Source organism: Macaca thibetana, chromosome 12 (genome assembly GCF_024542745.1).
Source record: "Macaca thibetana thibetana isolate TM-01 chromosome 12, ASM2454274v1, whole genome shotgun sequence".
NCBI classification, from domain to species: Eukaryota; Metazoa; Chordata; class Mammalia; order Primates; family Cercopithecidae; genus Macaca; species Macaca thibetana.
The window spans coordinates 44,958,264-44,977,528 of NC_065589.1; the positions used below are offsets into that span (position 1 = coordinate 44,958,264).

The 19,265-nt window shown below is 37.4% G+C and overlaps 1 protein-coding gene across 3 annotated transcripts in view; it reads right to left on the minus strand.

Annotated features, from left to right (window-relative positions):
* Positions 1-19,265, minus strand: part of PLCL1 (phospholipase C like 1 (inactive)) — a 360,211-nt gene that overhangs the window by 183,050 nt on the left and 157,896 nt on the right. Inside the window, exon 2 of one of the 3 annotated variants that reach the window (XM_050750685.1) lies at positions 3,689-3,809. The exons of the other annotated variants lie outside the window; for them this stretch is intronic. Within the exon in view, the coding sequence (XP_050606642.1) occupies positions 3,689-3,809 (121 nt within the window). The remainder of the gene's footprint in view (positions 1-3,688; positions 3,810-19,265) is intronic. 3 annotated transcript variants of the gene reach the window in all.

Consider the following 19,265-nt stretch of genomic DNA (forward strand, 5'->3'; position numbering starts at 1 on the left):
GCTTCTGTTTCCTCATCATTAAAATGGAAATAAAAATACCTACCTTGCAGGGGTTTTAATATAATTTAGAGATAATCTATACAAAACAACTGGCATTGTCATAAGCATTTCGTGGACACTCAGTAATGTGAAGCATCACTCTCTTACTATAGCTAGCTTCCAAGCTCCCAGGCCTGTCAGGGCAAACAGCTTCTGACAGCGCAGCTGAGATTGGGAGAAGAAGGGGTCAGAATTTCCCCCAACGGCATTCTTCCCAAAGTATACAATACCATTACAGAATAAAGCCATGAGCTTAGTAATGAACAAGAGTGACAATTCTGAATTAAACTCTGCATTAATTCAGCAGCCCTGTGCTGCAAAGGACCTGAAGAGCAACTTCACATATATGGCTGTAGAAACAAACTTTGTGCTCTGCATTTTGTTTATTCAGTGAATGAGCCTATCATCAGTACTCGCAAATTAGCTCTAATTATCAGATAAAAGTGATGTGGTTATTCTAATTGCCTAAAAATCAACTGCTACAAAGAGTCTAAGTAGTAAGCAATAATTACCATATCATTTCATAAAGGAGGGTTTCTTTTTTTTCCCTGACTGAAAGTAGCACATGCTCAAGACGAATTAAAGGACTGGTTTAAACTTTTACTTATCTTTTCACAATTCACATCAGATCCATGCCAATGGTTCCCAAGTTGAAATCTCCAGCCCAGGACTTTCCATAGCAATTCAAGCTGCCTGTCTGATATCTTTCCTTCAGTATCTATTAGGCCACCCAAACTTAACATGGCAAAATCAGAACTCTTGGTAAGCCTCCAAACCAGTTCCTCCCCAGGTCTCTCCCTCCTCATAAATACACTTTTTCCAAGTCCAACACATAGGAATCCTCCTTGATTTAAGCTTTTTCTTATTCTCTTACAGGCAGCCATCAGCAAGTCCTGTGGGCTCTACTCTGAAATATGTCCCAAAGCCATGACACTTCTCTCCTTCTCCACTGCCACTAACCTTGTCTGAGTCACCATCACATCTCAGCTGGATGACTAGATAACTAATTCCCTATTCTCTCTACTACTCCACTATCCATTCTTCACCTAGAAGCCAAAGGAACCAAGAAAAGTACAAATCAGGTCCTATCATTCTCTTGCTTAAGCCCTCTAATGGTTAACTGCTCTTATAACAAAATCCAAATTTTTCCCCATGGCCTGCAAGGCCCACTCGACCTCACACCTGCCCACCTCCCTGACCTCAACTCCTGCCATGCTCCCCTTTGCTCATGTACTCTGGCCACACTGGACTCCTTCCTTTTCCCTGAACATGTGAAGCTCCTCCCCACCACTCCCTTGCCAGTCCCTCTCCCGGAATATCCTGACATCAAACCTTTTCATGGTTTGCTCTTCTTTTCCCTGAAAGTGAAATGTTACCTCTCCTATGAGTCTGTCTCAATTTTAATTGGCACCTCATCATTCTCTACTGCATTATACTTTTTATTATTTGTATACTTCTCCCCACCAAAATGGCATATGGCAGGCACTCAAAAAATGTAGGATTCATGAATAAACTATACATAAATTTTCTTCAATTGAATTATGGTAAACACATCAGAAAGGCTTAAAGTATCATCCCACTTGGGACAGTCAGGTCTCCTAGAATTCACCTTCAATTCAAAAGTCACTCAAAAATCTGCTGAACTGGTTTCCACCAGCTCCCAAGCCCATAAGGAAAGATGGTGGTAAGCAGTTCCCAAGCAAAGTGCACTTGTATCCTTCTACAGCTTCTTAGTTCATACCTCCATGCACTACTGTGGCTGAGAGCCTCTCAGAACAGTAGGAACTCGCCTCATGAAGACCCAAATTGTATTTCTTAAAGAACCTGAGCAGATCTCCCACCTCCTTAGGCAGAGTCACCAGCAGCAGGGCAGCTCCAAGAAGACTTGAGGACAAGGTTAATTTATCCTTTCCAGGGGGAGAATATTGCTGAGTCTCCTGCTCTGCACAGCCATCTCGTTGATACAGAACCTGTGTCAGTGGATTCTTCCTGTTTGTCAATCACTACAACCCTTCTGACAACCATGCAAAGGCTTCAAAGTGTATGGAGAACTGGAAGGGACAATTGGGAAGGTCCTAGTTTTCTATCATGTCTATGAAGTAACCACAGTGCTTTTTATACCATATAAGAATTAGACCTTGATAAGGGAAACGTTTTGCTGATATATATCAAAGATTATGTGAATATATCAAAAATAATAATTTGTTTTACTTAAAAAAATTAAACCTAGGAGAGACCATAGCACTTTTTACATCTAAACCCTCCAGATTAGACAAAGGAGAGAAATGGACCCAGAAAATGTAAATGACTTGCTCAAGATCTCCAGCAATTCAGAATAGTTTTGGATATATGACACCTTATATTTTGTACATTTTAAAAGACGGATAAAAGTGAACTGATGATGAAGGATAATTCCTTTACTTTACCCACACTCAGGAGTTTGAGTAAAATTAACATTACGAGGAAGTTTTCTCTGATGCTGTCAGACATGTAATTGAACTCAACAAGGTCACATCTCCTGGGGGGAAAAAAATCTCCTTTTCTCATCTCACATCTTGTTACACTTTGTTTTTCCTTTGCTCTTGCTACATGTAATTTTTTGAGGTAGAATGCCTTCATACTGAATTTATCTTGGAAAGATTTTCCAAGAAATTAGAGTTCCAAGTTTTCCAGACATTGCAAAACAAACCCTGTACTTGCTTTTCTTTGACAAAACTTGGCAGCCTGCCTCAAAAACATATTACTCAGCATGTGCCCTCATGGCATAATTCCCAAATCTTCTATAATCTTACAAAAGCATTTTTCCTTTCTGAAGAACTGTTCACTTTCAGATAAGATGCCTCCATGACCTGAACCAACTACTTCCCTGTGTCATTTAGAAAATCAATAGGAGCCTAACTCAGGGAGGAGTATACTAGGCCTATAAATATGTACATTTAAAATATTCTCTGATAACCAAAATGCATGTACTGGCAGTATATTTCTGATTACTTTTATATTTCTAATAATATGACAGTTTTATCTAAAAAATTAGCATTCAACAGAATGCAAATAATATAGACAATTTTTGTTTGGATTCTTAATCTTTGTCCTGATGTTACCCATAAATGCAAAAATGTTAGATCAGATTATTTGCTGAGTATACAGATGATACATGCTCATTTGGAGAAAAGTTCAAAATGTGTAACAAAGAAAGTAAAAGTCACCTGAGATTCAGTCACCATCCAGAGAAAGAATCATTACAGTTTGGTAGCCACTGTTGTAATATTTTTCTATGCACATACACAATATGTGATTTTACGCACATGGAATAGTATATGAGTTGATTTGTGGCCAAGTTCTTGCTAATTCTATGGTCTTTTGATGAGAGTATCTATCTTCCCCTTCCCCTGTGTCACCTCCCCTGCCACTCCTTAGCCAAAGGAAAAGCCTAGTATGCATCTTTCCATAACTCCTTCTGGGTTCATACACTATCATGGCAATAGCTATAATGTATTAAGCGCTTAACATGTTTTCCAGCCTATTTGGTACTTTGTGTTTCCCCCACCCTTTATTTTTTAAGGTATGTTGTTCCTTTCAGTGACTCCTTTTGCCACCTATTTTACTTTCTGTCTCACTCATCTGAAAATCCAAAGCGCTGCTTCCTCACATGTGGAGTCCCCACAGCTGATGTTGCAGAAGACTTCATGGCAGCTCCACTTCTCTTTTTCTGTGTCCTTTTGGTTTGTAGCACAAGGCCCCATGCAAAGGGGCCTGATTTAACAAATATCCTAAGTGGTAGATATTGGAAAAGAAATAAAGGTCACAACTATGACTGAACAAACGGGCTTCTTTGTTATTTTTACGAAGATAAGAAAATGTAAGCCATCAGGAGTGACCTTGCTAAAAAATTTCATCAGGAGAAGTATTTAATGGGCATAACCCCACCCTTTCTATTATAGCATAAACATAACATCAAAATATAAGATTCAATTATCTGATGGTTGAAAAAGATTTGAGTTATTCTTTAGTGAAAGGAATTAAAAGAAGGAATTATTAAACACAAAAATACAAACAAACTTCATGTTGAGAACGGCATTATTTGTTAAATGTTAAGCTACATATAAATGGAGACACAGTTTGTTCACTAAACCTACATTAATGTTGCATATCTCATATCCCAGACACTACTGGATGTTGTGGGGGGAGAAAGGTAAAACGGATACAACTCCTGTCTTCAATAAGCTTGTAGTTCAGTGCGGCACTATCTAACAGAAGGATAATGTAAACCATGTGTAACTTTTTAAAAGTAAAAAGTATCAGGTAAAATTAATTGTAATACTATATTTTATTTAATCTAACATATCCAAAATATTATTTCAACACGTAACTAATATTCAAAAATTATTGAGATAGTTCACGTACTTTTTGTCATACTAAGTCTTCAAAATCCAGCATGGGTTTTACACTTATAGTATATCTCCATTTGGACTAGCCACATGCTATGGTTTGAATGTTCACTCCAAAACTCTCATTGAGATTTAATTGCTATTGTGACAGTATTAGGAGGTGATCAGGTCATGGGGGCTGCACGCTCATGAATGGATTAAGGCTATGGTCATGGGAGTGGGTTTGTTATTGCAAGTCCAGGTTTTTATTAAGTGAGCCTGGCCCACAAGCTCTCTCTTTTTGCACACACTCACTTGCCCTCTTACCTCCCACCACAGGATAACATAGCAAGAAGGCCCTTATCAGACGGTGGTACCATGTTCTTAGACTTTCCAGCCTCCAGAAATGTGAGAAATAAATTTCTTTTCTCTATAAATTACTCAGTCTTGAGTATTCCGTTATAGCAACAGAAAATGAAATAAGATTCCATACTTCAGGGGCTCAATAGCCACATGTAGCTGGTGGCTATCATATTGGAAAGTACACGTCCAGTGCATTTGTCAGAATAAGTCAGGTTATGCTGTATACAAACAACCCCAAAGTCTCAATGGCTTAAAGCATCAAAAGTATATTTCTAGTTTAAGCCACATGTACTTTGCAGATCAGCAGGAGACTCTGGACATTGCAGTCATTCAGGGACTCAGACTTCATCTCTATATACCATCACAATGAATAGGAAGGAAAGGTAGGAGTTGAGCAGTGGCTATTAAATGATTTCACCTGAAAATAATTTGCATCACTTCTGATCACATTTTATTGGTCAAAGTGAGTCATCTAGCCAAAGATGGTGGAAAGTACAATCTTATCACCTTCTCAGAAGACTGACAGCTGGAAATATTTGCTGTATGATATCAATGATTACCATATGTATTAAGCAAACATTATGAATCAAGCAATGTGAAAAGCAAGAAGGGAGAAAAAGAGTAGATAGCTAGATCTACAACACAGGATGGAGGTGATGAAAGCTCTCAGGAAGAGAGAGATAAAAGGCTTAGGGAGTTGAGGGGAGAGTCAAGATACTGCTGGCACCAATGGAGACGCATCCATAAATAGCACTTGCCTGGAACTGTCTTACACATATGGAGGATCACTCCACCTAATTAACTTCGAGTCTAGCCTTGAGAAAGCAGATATCTCAACTCTATTATAGAGAACACTTTGCCACTACACACACCCTATAAAAAGTGTACAGTACAACATATGCTAGACTCACACGTGCACTTTGAGGGTGATTTTATGTAAATTGTTCTTTTAAATCAGTGGTCGCCAAACTTTTTGGTACCAGGGATCAGTTTCATGGAAGATAATTTTTCCATGGACCAGAGTGGGAGGTAGTTTCAGGATGAAACTCTTCCACTTCAGATCATCAGGCATTAGATTCTCATAATGCACACACAACCTAGATTCCTTGCATGTGCAGTTCACAAAAGAGTTACCGCTCCTATGAAAATCTAATGTTGCCACTGATCTGATAGGAGGTGGATCACTCAGGCGATAGTGCTCACTCACCTGTAACTCACCTCCTGCTGTGTGGCCCGGTTCCTAATCAGACCATGGCCCGGAGGTTGGGGACCCTGTTTTAAATGACTCACTCTGAACTTATAAAACAGCCATCTCTGAACCAGCCGTCAGATCATCCAGAACATTCTAAGATCTCAGAAGAGGGGTAAGGGGAGTAATGTGCAGTGACTGATACCTGCACTATGTTCTGAAAACCTCCAGTAGAATAAGAAACTCCGTGAAAAACCAAAGATAGTCTCCAGAAGAACAATTTTAATTTCCTAATCAGCATCCTGTGCTGGTATTGAGAGACTGCTTTGTTGAGAAACAGACCATTCTGATTAGATAAAATAATTTTTTATAGAGGAAGGGAAACTAAAACTGGAAAATTAGGTTAGCACCATGGTATACTGGAAGCTCTTCAATGCAAAGAAAATGATTTTTAACTATTTCTATCTTCCCAGTTGATTGCCTTAGAGTAATATCTCTAAAGAGTTGGAAACCTAGAAAGTACCCCAAAAATGATGAATACTTTTGTTATTACTATTTTATAAGGAAACCTAGAAAGTACCCCAAAAATGATGAATATTTTTGTTATTACCATTTTATAAGGAAACCTAGAAAGTACCCCAAAAATGACAAATATTTTTGTTATTACTATTTCATAAGCGGGCGGGGTGGGGGGTTCTCTGATAATTCTGTGTGGTACATTCATGTTGCTAGGAATGATGGATTGGCCTTTTAAGGCTGCCATAGTTCCTGGGTTTTACGTGACCACTTGGGCTTAGTTCTCCCAAGGTCAGACCTCCATCCATGTTAATCTCATTTACTAGTGAAGATTAAAGAAAATAAGAGAAAACAGCTTAATTTTTGGAGTCCTAAAAAGCATAAAGTAATTTCAGAACCTGAAATTCTAAAGCATAATGTAACACACAAAAGCAATATCCACTTAGGTAAATTAGACTTGTATGTTATCTTGAGGTAATAGAATGTCACTAGAATAATAAGTGAAAGACAATTAAGCTCAATAATGGCTATGTTCTCAAGAAGCTACTCAGCCAGCCACACATCACCGGGGGAAGCTACTAGAAGATATTGGTGAGTGGAAAAGAGTAGGCCTTACAAGAACAAGGGAGAAACCAAAAGTCATCCAAGATGACAATAGCTTTTCAAGCTTTGATGGATCAGGCTTTTGAGTTATATGAGGGAATATATAATTTCTGTCCACGTTTCTGTCTTCTGAACAAAAATAATTCAAAGTACATATGCATTATAAAGTTCAGCATTTAAAGGCACTGACATTTTATTGATATTAAAAATAAACCAAGAGAGAAGATGTAATTTTTTCCTCTGGATTTCTTACCTTTTCATTTATGACCAGGAGGCAGACATAACTTTTCTGACCAACTTTTTAACTGTCAAGTAAATAATGAACCCACATACAAGTCCGGGGAGAGTCACTAAAGAAACCCCCAAAGTAAATAAAGAAATATAAAATGGGGAAAGCAGTGTTCCTACTTTTGAGCAGAGTAATTATTTCAATTCTAATTACTCAGTTTAGAATGCATTCCAGTTGCCCATATGGATCTAGTGATACCCAAGTTACTTCTAAATTTAGGTCAAGGTTATCAATAAGTAAGCAGAAAGAGAGCAGCCCAGCCAACATGGTGAAACCCCATCTCTACTAAACATACAAAAATTAGCTGGGCGTGGTGGCACGTGCCTGTAATCCCAGCTACCCTGGAGGCTGAGGCAGGAGAATTGTTTGAACCTGGGAGGCGGAGGTTGCAGTGAGCTGAGATTATGCCACTGCACTTCAGCCTGGAAGACACAGCAAGACTCCATCTCAAAAAAAAGAAAAAAAAGAAAAAAAAAAACCTGCTAATGTAACATGGTGATTCTCCTGTAGAAAAGCAGTTTTTCTTGTTAGGCTACAGGGACAAGTTCTCACTGGGGATCCACAGTGTCAGCACCCATTCAACTCTCTGACCCTCTAGTCTCTGAGCTAGAGCAGCAGCCTCTGCTTCCATGTTTGCTTCTGCCCCAGACTCTGACCTTAGTCTAGCTATAGGGCCTAGGCAGATATAAAAAAATTAGTATGGATAGAGACAGAGCAAGACGGCCAAATAGTAGCCTCCATCAGTCATCCTCCCTGAAGGAACACCAAGTTGAACAACTATTCATAGGAAGAAAAGGACCCTCATAAGAACTAAAAATCAGGTAAGTGACCACAGTACCTGGTTTTAACTTCATATTGGTGAAAGATGCACTGAAGAAGTAGGAAAGGTAGTATTGAATTGCCAGTGCCATCCCGTCCCCATCCCCTGCAGCAGCTGCATTGTTCAAAGAGAGAATCTATGAGCTTGGGGAAGGGAGAGCACAGTGATCGTTAGACTTTACACTGAAACTCAGTCTTACCCTGTCACAGCAGAAAGCAATACAGGCAAAACTCAATGGAGGGAGAATTCAGGCCAGCCCTAGACAAAAGGGAATCAACCATCCCAGAAGTCAGAACCTGAATTCTGGCAAGGCTTATCACCCTGGCTAAAGTACTCTGAGGTCCTAAATAAACTTGAAAGGCAGTCTAGGCCACAAGGACTGCAATTCTTGGGAAAGTCCTGGTGCTGTGCTGGGCTCAGAGCCAGTGAACTTGGGGGCATGTGACCTAGTGAGACCAGCTCATGTGCATCATCTCTTCCACAACCACAGGCAACGCAGCTCACAGCTCCAAAAGAGACTCTCCTTCTGCTTGAGGAGAGGAGAGGGAAGAGTAAAGAAGACTTCGTCTTGCAACTTGGATACCAGCTCAGCCATAGTAGGACAGGGCACCAGGCAGAGTCCTGAGGACATTATTCAAGGCCCTACCTCCCAGATGCCCAGATGACATTTCTCGACACACCCTGAGCCAGAAGAAAACCCACTTCCTTGAAGGGAAGAACCCAGTCCTTGCAGGATTCATCACCTGCTGACTAAAGAGCCCTGGGGCCCTGAATAGTCAAGAGTGGTAGCCAGGTAGTACATGCTATGGGCCTTGGGTGAGACTCTAACCACAGTATAATAAAACTAGAAATCATTAATAAGAGGAACTTTGGAAACTATACAAACACATGGAAATTAAACATGATCCTGCTCTGAATGACCAATAGGTCAATAAAGAAATTAAAAAGGAAACTGAAAATTTTTTGAAACAAACGATATTGGAAACACAACATACTAAAACCTATGGGATACAGCAAAAAGGGAAATGTATAGCTATAAGTGCCTACATCAAAAAAGAAGAAAAATTTCAAATAAACAACCTAACAATGCATCTTAAAGAATCAGAAGAGCAAGAGCGACCCAAACACAAAATTAGCAGAAAAAAAATAGTGGAGATGAAAGCGGAAATAAATGAAGAAAACAATGCAAAAGATCAATGAAACTAAAAGCTGATTCTTTGAAAAGATTAAAAACAATCAATAAACCTTTAACCAGGTTAAGAAAAAAGGACAGAAGACCTACATAAATAAAATCAGAGATGTAAAAGGAGACATGACAACCAATACCACAGAAATTCAAAAGACCATGAGAGGCTGCTATGAACAACTATATGCCAATAAATTGAAAAACCTAGAAGAGATGAATAAATTCCTAGACAAATACAACCTACCAAGATTGAACCATGAAGAAATCCAAACCCTGAAGAGATTAGTAACAAGTAAAAAGATCAAAGCTGTAGTAAAAACTCTCCCAGCAAATAAAAGCCCAGGACCTGATGCCATCACTGCTGAATTTTACCAAATATTTAAAGAAAAACTAATACTACTCCTACTCAAACTATGCAAAAAAATGGAGGATGAGGGAATACTTCCAAGCTCATTCCACAAGTCCAGTATTACCCTGATGTAAAAATCAGACAAAGATATACCAATAAAAGAAAACTACAGGCCAATATCCCTGATGAATGCTGATGCAAAACCATCAACAAAATGCTATCAAACCAGATTCAACAACATATTAAAAGATCATTCATCATGACCAAGTAGGATTTATCTCAGGAATGCAAGATGGTTCAACACACACAAATTAATCAATGTGATATATCATATCAACAGAATAAAAGACAAAAAAACATATGATTTCAATTGATGCTGAAAAAGCATTTGATAAAATCCAATATCCCTTCATGATAAAAACTCTCAAAAAACTGGGTATAAAAAGAACATACCTCAACATAAGAAAGCAATATAAGAAAGACCCACAGCTAGTATCATATTGAATAGCAAAAAAACTGAAAGCCTTTCCTCTAAGATCTGGAACATGACAAGGATGCCCATTTTACCACCATTAATTGGAACTCCTAGCTAGAGCAATCAGACAAGAGAGAAATAAAGGGCATTGAAATTGGAAAGGAAGAAGTCAAATTTTCTTGTTTGCAGATGGTATGATCTTATATTTAGAAAAACCTGAAGACTCCATCAAAAAACTATTAGAACTGATAAACAAATTTAGTAAAGTTACAGGATACAAAATCAACATACAACGATCAGTAGCATGTCTATATGCCAACAATGAACAATATGAAAAATAAATCAATGAAGCAATCCCATTTATATTAGCTACAAATAAAATAAAATACCTAGGAATTAACCAAAACACTGAAAGATCTCTACAATGAAAACTATACAACATTTATGAAAGACATGGAAGAGGACACAAAGAACTGAAAGATTCTTCCATGTTCATGGATTGGAAGAATTAATACCGTTAGAACGTTCATACTACTGAAAGAAATCTAAGATTCAATGCCATCCCTATCAAAACACCAATGATATTCTTCACAGAAAGAGAGAAAACAATCCTAAAAGTTATATAAAACCACAAAAGACACACCATAGCCAAAGCCAACCTAAGCAAAAAGAAGAAAACTAGAGGAATCACATTATTTGACTTCAAGTTATACTACAAAGCTACAGTAACCAAAACAGCATGGTACTGGTTTTAAAAACAGATACATAGACTAATGGAACAGAATAGAGAACTCAGAAACAAATCCATAGCTCTACAGCGAACTCATATTTGACAAAGGTGCCCAAAACATACATTGGGGAAAAGATCTCCTCTTCAATAAATGATGCTGGGAAAACTGGATAGCCATCTACATGCAGAAGAATGAAACTAGATCCCTATCTCTCACAATATACAAAAATCAAATCAAAATAAATTAAAGACTTAAATCTAAGACCTCAAACTGTGAAACTACTACAAGAAAACATTGGAAAAACTCTCTAGGACATTGGACTGGGCAAAGATTTCTTGAGTAATACCCCAGAAGCAAAGGCACACCAAAGCAAAAATGGGCAGATGGGATCACATCAAGTTAAAAAGCTTCTGCACAGCAAAGGAAACAACCTACAAAGTGAAGAGACATCACACAGAATGGGGAGAAAATATTCACAAACTATTCATCTAACAAGGGATTAATAACTAGAACATGTAAGAGCTCAAACAACTCTATAGGAAAAAATCTAACAATCTGACTTTTAAATGGGCAAAAGATCTGAATAGACATTTCTCAAAAGAATACATGCGAAAGGCAAACAGGCATATAAAAAGATGCTCAACATCACTGATCATCAAAGAAATGCAAATCAAAACTACAATGAGATATCATCTCACCCCAGCTAAAATGGCTTTTAACCAAATTCAGTCAATAACAAATGCTGGCAGGGACGTGAAGAAAAGGGAACCTTCATACATAGGGAGTGGGAATATAAATTTGTACAACCACTATGAAGAACAATTTGGAGGTTCCTCAAAAAACTAAAAATAGAGCTAACATATGATCCAGCAATCCTACTGCTAGGTATATACTCAGAAGAAAGGAAATCAGTATATCAAAGAGATATCTGTACTCCCATGTTTATTGCAACACTGTTCAGAATAGCCTACATTTGGAAACAACATAAGTGCCCATCAAGAGACAAATGGATAAAGAAAATGTGGTGCATATACACAATCAAGTACTGTTCAGTCATAGAAAAGAATGATATCCTTCCACTTGCAACAACATAGGCAGAACTTGAGAACATTATGTTAAGTCAGGCACAGAATGACAAATTTTGCATGTTCTCACTTATTTGTGGGAGCTAAATATAAAAACAAATTCATGGAGACAGTAGAAAGATAATTACAAGAGACTGGGAAAGGTAGTTGGGGGAGTGGGGAGTGTGGATGATTAATGGGTACAAAATTATATTTAGAATGAATAAGGCTTAGTATTTGATGGCACAAAAGAGTGACTACAGTGAACAATAATGTATTATACATTTTATAATAACTAAAAGTATAATCAGACCATTGTAACACAAAGAAAGGACAAATAATTGAGGAGATGGATGTTCCACTTACCCTGACGTGATTATTAGGCATTGTGTGCCTGTATCAAAACATCTCAAGTACCCCATAAATATATACACCTACTGTGTACCTACAAAAATTAAAAATTAAAGGAAATTAAATTAGTGTACGTTAGTTACCACACAGTGATGGATGGTCCAGAAGAACTCTGAGTTGAAGAGAAAAACTAATGATAAATTTTGAAGTCACTAAGGATAATCCACCTGTGGTTAATCAAGTGGTCACACAGATAAGCCGTTTATATTTTACTCCACTTTAAATGTTCCAAACTGCAAGTGGTGACTCTGAGCATCAGCAGTCTGCTCATAGCTATGCTGGGTGATCTCTACATTGACATTCTGAATGACTTATTAATACACGTACCATCATTCCTTTTGTGCTTATAGATGTTTAAAGAGAGAAGGAGGATAAGAATTAAGATAAAGGAGTTAAGAACAAACTCTGCAAGCTATTCTGAGGGCATAGAGTCTTTCAAAATATATTTTTCTCTCATTAAAAACAACTTTACTGTATACTATGCCACATAAATTTCAAGGATAGTTTGATCACTTATATTACTCAAATACAAATTATTTTTGTTACTAATTATAATAGAATAACTACTTCAAACAGATACAGCCTTCCTCCCAGTTCATTTATTTATATTCTAAAACACAATATATTTCTTGTTACTTTCCATTCTTTACCTCAGTTGAAGAGGCAGGAAATATCTCATCCTTTGTTTCAAGAGAAAGCACCATTATCACCTATCCTGTAAATCAAAACAACCCCTAAGGTCTAAAGTTTCATCTCCAAAACCACCTCTCACATAGAGTCTATTATTTGGTTGGAGAAAAAAGACGTTAACTGCCATGACCCTAGGACCTAAGCTTATTTTGTCTGAGCCAAATATTAATATTATAAGACTATGGTTCCTAGCCAAAAAGCATAATAAGCAATCCTCCAACAACTATAGTCAGTCCTTTACTAAGTTTACTCCAAAAGATACTATAGGAAGTACAAAACTAGTATTAAGTATAATAGTTCTCTTTCTATGATTTCAAGGAAAAGGGATATATAAATAAACTGTTAAGTAGATTTAAAAATAAAAAAGCTATAAATCTATTCAAAATTTAAATAAGCAACTGGCTAGAGTTAATAATGACCCTAATATCTTCAAAATTAATAGAAAGAAAAAGTAATAGAAAATGTTCTAAGAATGAAAAATCTAGAGGCAAGCATACGCCTCCCAAGCAAAAAATCTAATGTTAGACATTAAAACCTATGCACACTGTCTCTCTCTCTCTCTCTCTCTCTCTCTCTCCTCCCACCAAATGATCTTCATATAATTTACCCACAGGAATCCAAGTATCAAGGAAAAATCTTGCACACAAAAATCAATATTCAAATATACACTATGGGAAAGGGAAAAGCATTTTTACTGAAATGGAATATGGCAGCTATTTAAAGCTAACACATTTATGACTAGTATAAACCATTATTGATTAAGATTATTAAAGAGAAACCAAATGCCAAGTTCCAAAATAAAATCTGGAAACATTCCAGAACATTTCTAAAATTGTGTGTCCCATGGAGCATAAATTTATAATCGAATACTATTTGCCAAGAAACTGACAGAGATTCTAACATTCCCGAATTACTTTTATGAAGGATGACTTCTACAGAAACCATAATAATGCTATACATCTTAAATACATTTTTTAAACACAGAAAAGTAAAGCTTGTTTGCAAACCACATGGCTGATTGAATTAATTCTCAATTCCCTATGACAATTTATATCCATTTTGTCCCCCCAAAAATGGCCATAGACATGTTAACATGAAAAGAAAAGATGTGGCTGTGCCGGTCATACAGCACAGATGGTAAAGCAAATCTTGGTCCTCTAAGCGTCTCCATTATTGTACACTTTTCCCTTCTACAGTTTTCATACTATACAGTGTTCCTTGGTTTCATCTTTTCCCTAGTCCCCCCTGCAAAATGTATTTGCAGTATGGCTCTAACATCACCACTTTGTTCCTTTGTCAATCTAAGTCATGTGTTGCTACTCTCAATCTCTGCTATATGAACTGCTATTTGTCCTGGTTGAAGTAATCTGAGCATTCAGGGAACAAGTGGGAAAGTAATAAGGCTATGTAAAATGAAATCTTACTATTAGACTGATCATTCTATTTTCCTATAAAGCCAGCCTTGCTAAAGGGAAAGTAATTCTTACATTGAAATTGCTTCATGAACTAACTCAACTCCATGTAAAATTAGCAGCTTCTATTCTTACATCAATGTTCCTCCATCTTTTTATCTAGTGACCCCACTAGGTGACTCTGAAGAAGGCAGCTCACAATTTCTATCACCTCCTATGAAAAAGAAATATGCAGGAATATAAAAGCATGTTGTTTATTAATTTAAAAGAAGGCAGTGATCTGAGGAACCCAGAGAAGGGAACTCTGGAAAAGGTGATAAACCACACACACTCACAATGAAGAGATAGCTCTGTTTTCCAGCCCAAGCTCAGGCATTCATTGTGTTACAGAAATCCTAGTTCTCCCTTTGTCATTTATAATTGAGAGGTGGAGCTGCCACAGATGTTTAGTAGCTATGGAGAAAGGGATCAAAGACTTAAACACCTACAAGAGCTCTGAAGCGCACAGAATTAAGTGCAATGAACCAGGTGAATGAGACAGGAGTAGTAGTAGGCATTCAGGAGGTTGTAAGCCACTCCTACAGGTGGCATCTGTGGCTCAGCTGCACTGTTGCCATGCAGTGTTGCCAGATCATCAGTTGTTTGTGTTGGTTTTTTTCCCCAAGACACTAGAAATACATTTTTATGTAGAACTTGTTAGCAACTTCTGGTAATTCAAACAATTTTTTTAAACACTGATTGCTTTAAAAAAACAACTCCAGATGAGCCAAACTAAAGTCATCACTTTTCAGGGTGTATTCCATTGGTCACCACTTTGGTGCATCTATTATGTAGTTATGACCATCTGGCCCAATCCCTGGTGATCTTCCCATTGAGATTTGATCTATGGAACTCAGAGGGGTTGAGTGATATGATGAATAACTGTATGTGTCAACTTGGTGAATATTTTTTGGATGGGATTAACATTTAAATCTGTCAATTTGAGATAAAGCAGATCACCCTCCACAATGTGGGTAGGACTTATCCAATCAGTAGAAGACCTGAATAGAACAAAAGACCAGCATCCCCAAGCAAGAGGGAATTCTGGAGAAGACTGATTTCAGACATCACCTGCACCATCAGCTCTCCTGGGTCTCTGCCTGCCAGTCAACACTGCAGATTTTGAACTCACCAACATCCATAATCATGAGCCAATTCTTTATAATAAATATCTTTCTCTCTATATCTATATATACACATATTCTATTAGTTCTGTTTCTCTGGAGAACCCTGACGAATACAAGTGATTTGGCCAAAGTCACATGGCTAGTTTGGGGCACACACAAAAAAATTTTCTAATTCCCTGTCTAGAGTATATTTCAGTATACTGTACTGGAACAGTAATCCTGGTAGAGTGAGTAATGATATATCTTGGCAGCTCCCCAAGATGATCCTTATGCATGCCAAAGTTTGAGAACCCTGTAGTAATTAAGAGGCAATACAGATTAGCGCTTAAGAGCACAGATTCCGAAACCAAAATGCCTAAATTTCAAGCTCAACTCTACCACTTACTAGCTATGTGAGTGGCCTTGGACAAGTTACATAGCTCCTGTGCTTGAGAGTAGAGTACACTTCACAGCTCACATTATCTCTGTGGTGTGAGGATTGAATGAGGTAAGGGTGTAAATATTCATACATAGTTGGCATGTAATAAATAGTAGCTATTATTACTAAACTCTCCAGCCATGGGTGTTCTGACATATTCACTAACATGCTAACTTGACATTTATAGTGACCATCACAGTGGAATATCTTGAAATGTGCCACTTGAAAGATCTTGAAATACTTTCTAAAGCAAAGACCATTGTGGTTACATGCCATGTGTTTCATTTAATGCAGTTTTAGAATAAGGTGTATAGTTTAGTTTGGAGCAAACTTGTCCAACCTGCGGCCCATGGGCTGCATGTGGCCCAGGACAGCTTTGAACGCGGACCAACACAAATTCATAAACTTTCTTAAAATATGATGAGGTTTTCTTTGCGATTCTTTTTTGTAGCTCATAAGCTATGGTTAATATTAGTGTATTTTATGTGTGGCCCAAGACAATTCTTCTAATGTGGACCAGGGAAGTCAAAAGATTAGACATCCCTGCTTTATAACTTGGTAACTTGGTACTAAAGGAAACTAGAAATAATACAGATTCATAGAATACTTAAGTTTTCTTCCTCACCAAAAAAAGGCTAATTAACTCATATGTAAACTTTTTATCCCACCACATCCTTAATCAAAGAGTTGTTATCAGCTAATAAACTGAAACTATACAAATACAGAAGCTACTAGACAAGGGAAGCCACATGAGAGAAAATTGAGAGAAGCCAGAAATATGATGGTCTTTTTGATCATTTAGAACCAGAAATAAACTTGGGATCACTTCGCATTTGATTTTGTAAAGATTAAAATTAGTCTATTAATAAAGTGGTTCTGCTTCAGGACAACTTAAAACATGGAAAATGTTTTGTAGATCTTGTATGATAAAATTAAATCACTGAGGGTAAAAAATTTAAAAAAATGGAAACCAACAACTATCACAGAATTTAACTTGGGATAGAAGGAATATGCTCAAGAAAATAGGGACATGGGCAAAATAAGGCATTTGGCATAAAAAGTAACATTTCTCCATTTAGAGCTTGAAGCAGGATGAAGGGTTTTCTGGGAGGGATTATCCTGATTGAGCAGAGGCCAATAGGCTACAAGTGGGGACGCTGTTCCCTGTAGATGAGATGGTCTGAGAATACGTGAGGGAATCAGCAACCTGGGGACTATATTTAAGACTAGAATGCCAGTGGTCACCACTTAACAGCCTAAGGGCAGACTAACACATCTACATGTATCCAATATCATGCAAAACCCACCAACTTTATACTAGTGAGAGGCTTCTAAACCAAAGAAAGAAGCAGGAATAAAGAAGCTACAAGAAAAGAGGTTTCACCAGAACTAAAACCCTTCATCCACTGTCCCATTCAATTAGCAATTATAAAGGTCAACCCTGTGCAAGGTACTATCCAAAGGAAAATAAAACAAAAGACATGGCCCCTGCCTCAAAAAGTCATAATCTAATAGAAGGATACAACATAAAGAACTTATACACAAGAAATAATTATAACACAAGGGAACAATCATAATGCTTTAAGTGAGTTTCAGTACCCTAGCAGAGTTAAAGGAAGAAAAGATAATTCCTAGTGGAAGTGAGTTGGAAAAAATGGACGGAGTTAAAAGCTTTTAAAAAGGCCTGAATAGTTGGACTTGACTTGATTATAAGATAGAAGAAGAACAATAAAGAGGTGGCACAAGCAAATGCCTCTGAAGGGAAAAACAGAGAACAACCAAGTAAAGAAAGTAGTTGACATGGGTAAAGACTTCATGACAAAAACACCAAAAGCAAGTGCAACAAAAGCCAAAATTGATAAATGGGATCTAGTTGAACTAAAGAGCTTCTGCAGAGCAAAGAAAATTATCATCAGAATGAACCTACAGAATGGGAGAAAATTTTTGCAATCTACCCATCTGACAAAGGTCTAATATCCAGAATTTAAAAGGAACTTAAACAAATTTACAAGAAAAAAACAATCCCATCAAAAAATGGTAAAAGAATATGAACAGACACTTCTCTGTAAGTGTAAAAGTGTAAAAGAAGACATTTACATAGCCAACAAACATATGAAAAAAAGTTCGACATCACTGATCATCAGAGAAATGCAAATCAAAACCACAGTGATATACCACCTCATGCCAGGCAGAATGGCGATTATTAAAAAGTCAGGAAACAACAGATTCTGGCAAGGCTGTGGAGAAATAGAAATGCTTTTATATTGTTGGTGAGAATGTAAATTAGTTCAACCATTGTGGAAGACAATGTGGTGATTCCTCAAGGATCTAGAACCAGAAATACCATTTGACCCAGCAATCCCATTACTGGGTGTATACCTAAAGGATTATAAATCATTCTACTATAAAGACACATGTACATGTATGTTCATTGCAGCACTATTTACAATAGCAAAGACATGGAACCAACCCAAATGCCCATCAATGACCAACTGGATAAAGAAAATGTGGTACATATGTTTACTGAAGCATTATTTACAAAGCAAAGACTTATAACCAACCCAAATGTCCATCAATGATAAACTGGATAAAGAAAATGTGGCACACATACAGCATGGAATACTATGCAGCCATAAAAAAGAATGAGTTCATGTCCTTTGCAGGGACATGGATGAAGCTGGAAGCCATCTTTCTCAGCAATCTAACACAGGAACAGAAAACCAAATACCACATGTTCTCACTCGTAAGTGGGAGTTGACAGTGAGAACAAATGGACACAGGGAAGGGAACATTACACACCGGGGCCTGTCAGAGGATGGGGCCAAGGGGAGGGAGAGCATTATGACAAATACCTAATGCATGTGGGGCTTAAAACGTACATGACGGGTTGATAGGTGCAGCAAGCCACCATGGCACATGTATACCCATATAAAAAACCTGCACATTCTGCACATGTATCCCAGAACTTAGGGTAAAATTTAAAAAAAAAATTAATAAAAAGTGAAAAAAAGGAAAGGAAAATAAAGAAAATGTGGTACATAAATGCCATGGAATACTATGCAGCCATAAAAAGGCATGAGATCATATCCTTTGCAGGGACATGGATGAAGCTACAAGTCATCATCCTCAGCAAACGAACACAGGAACAGAAAACCAAACACTGCATGCTCTCACTCA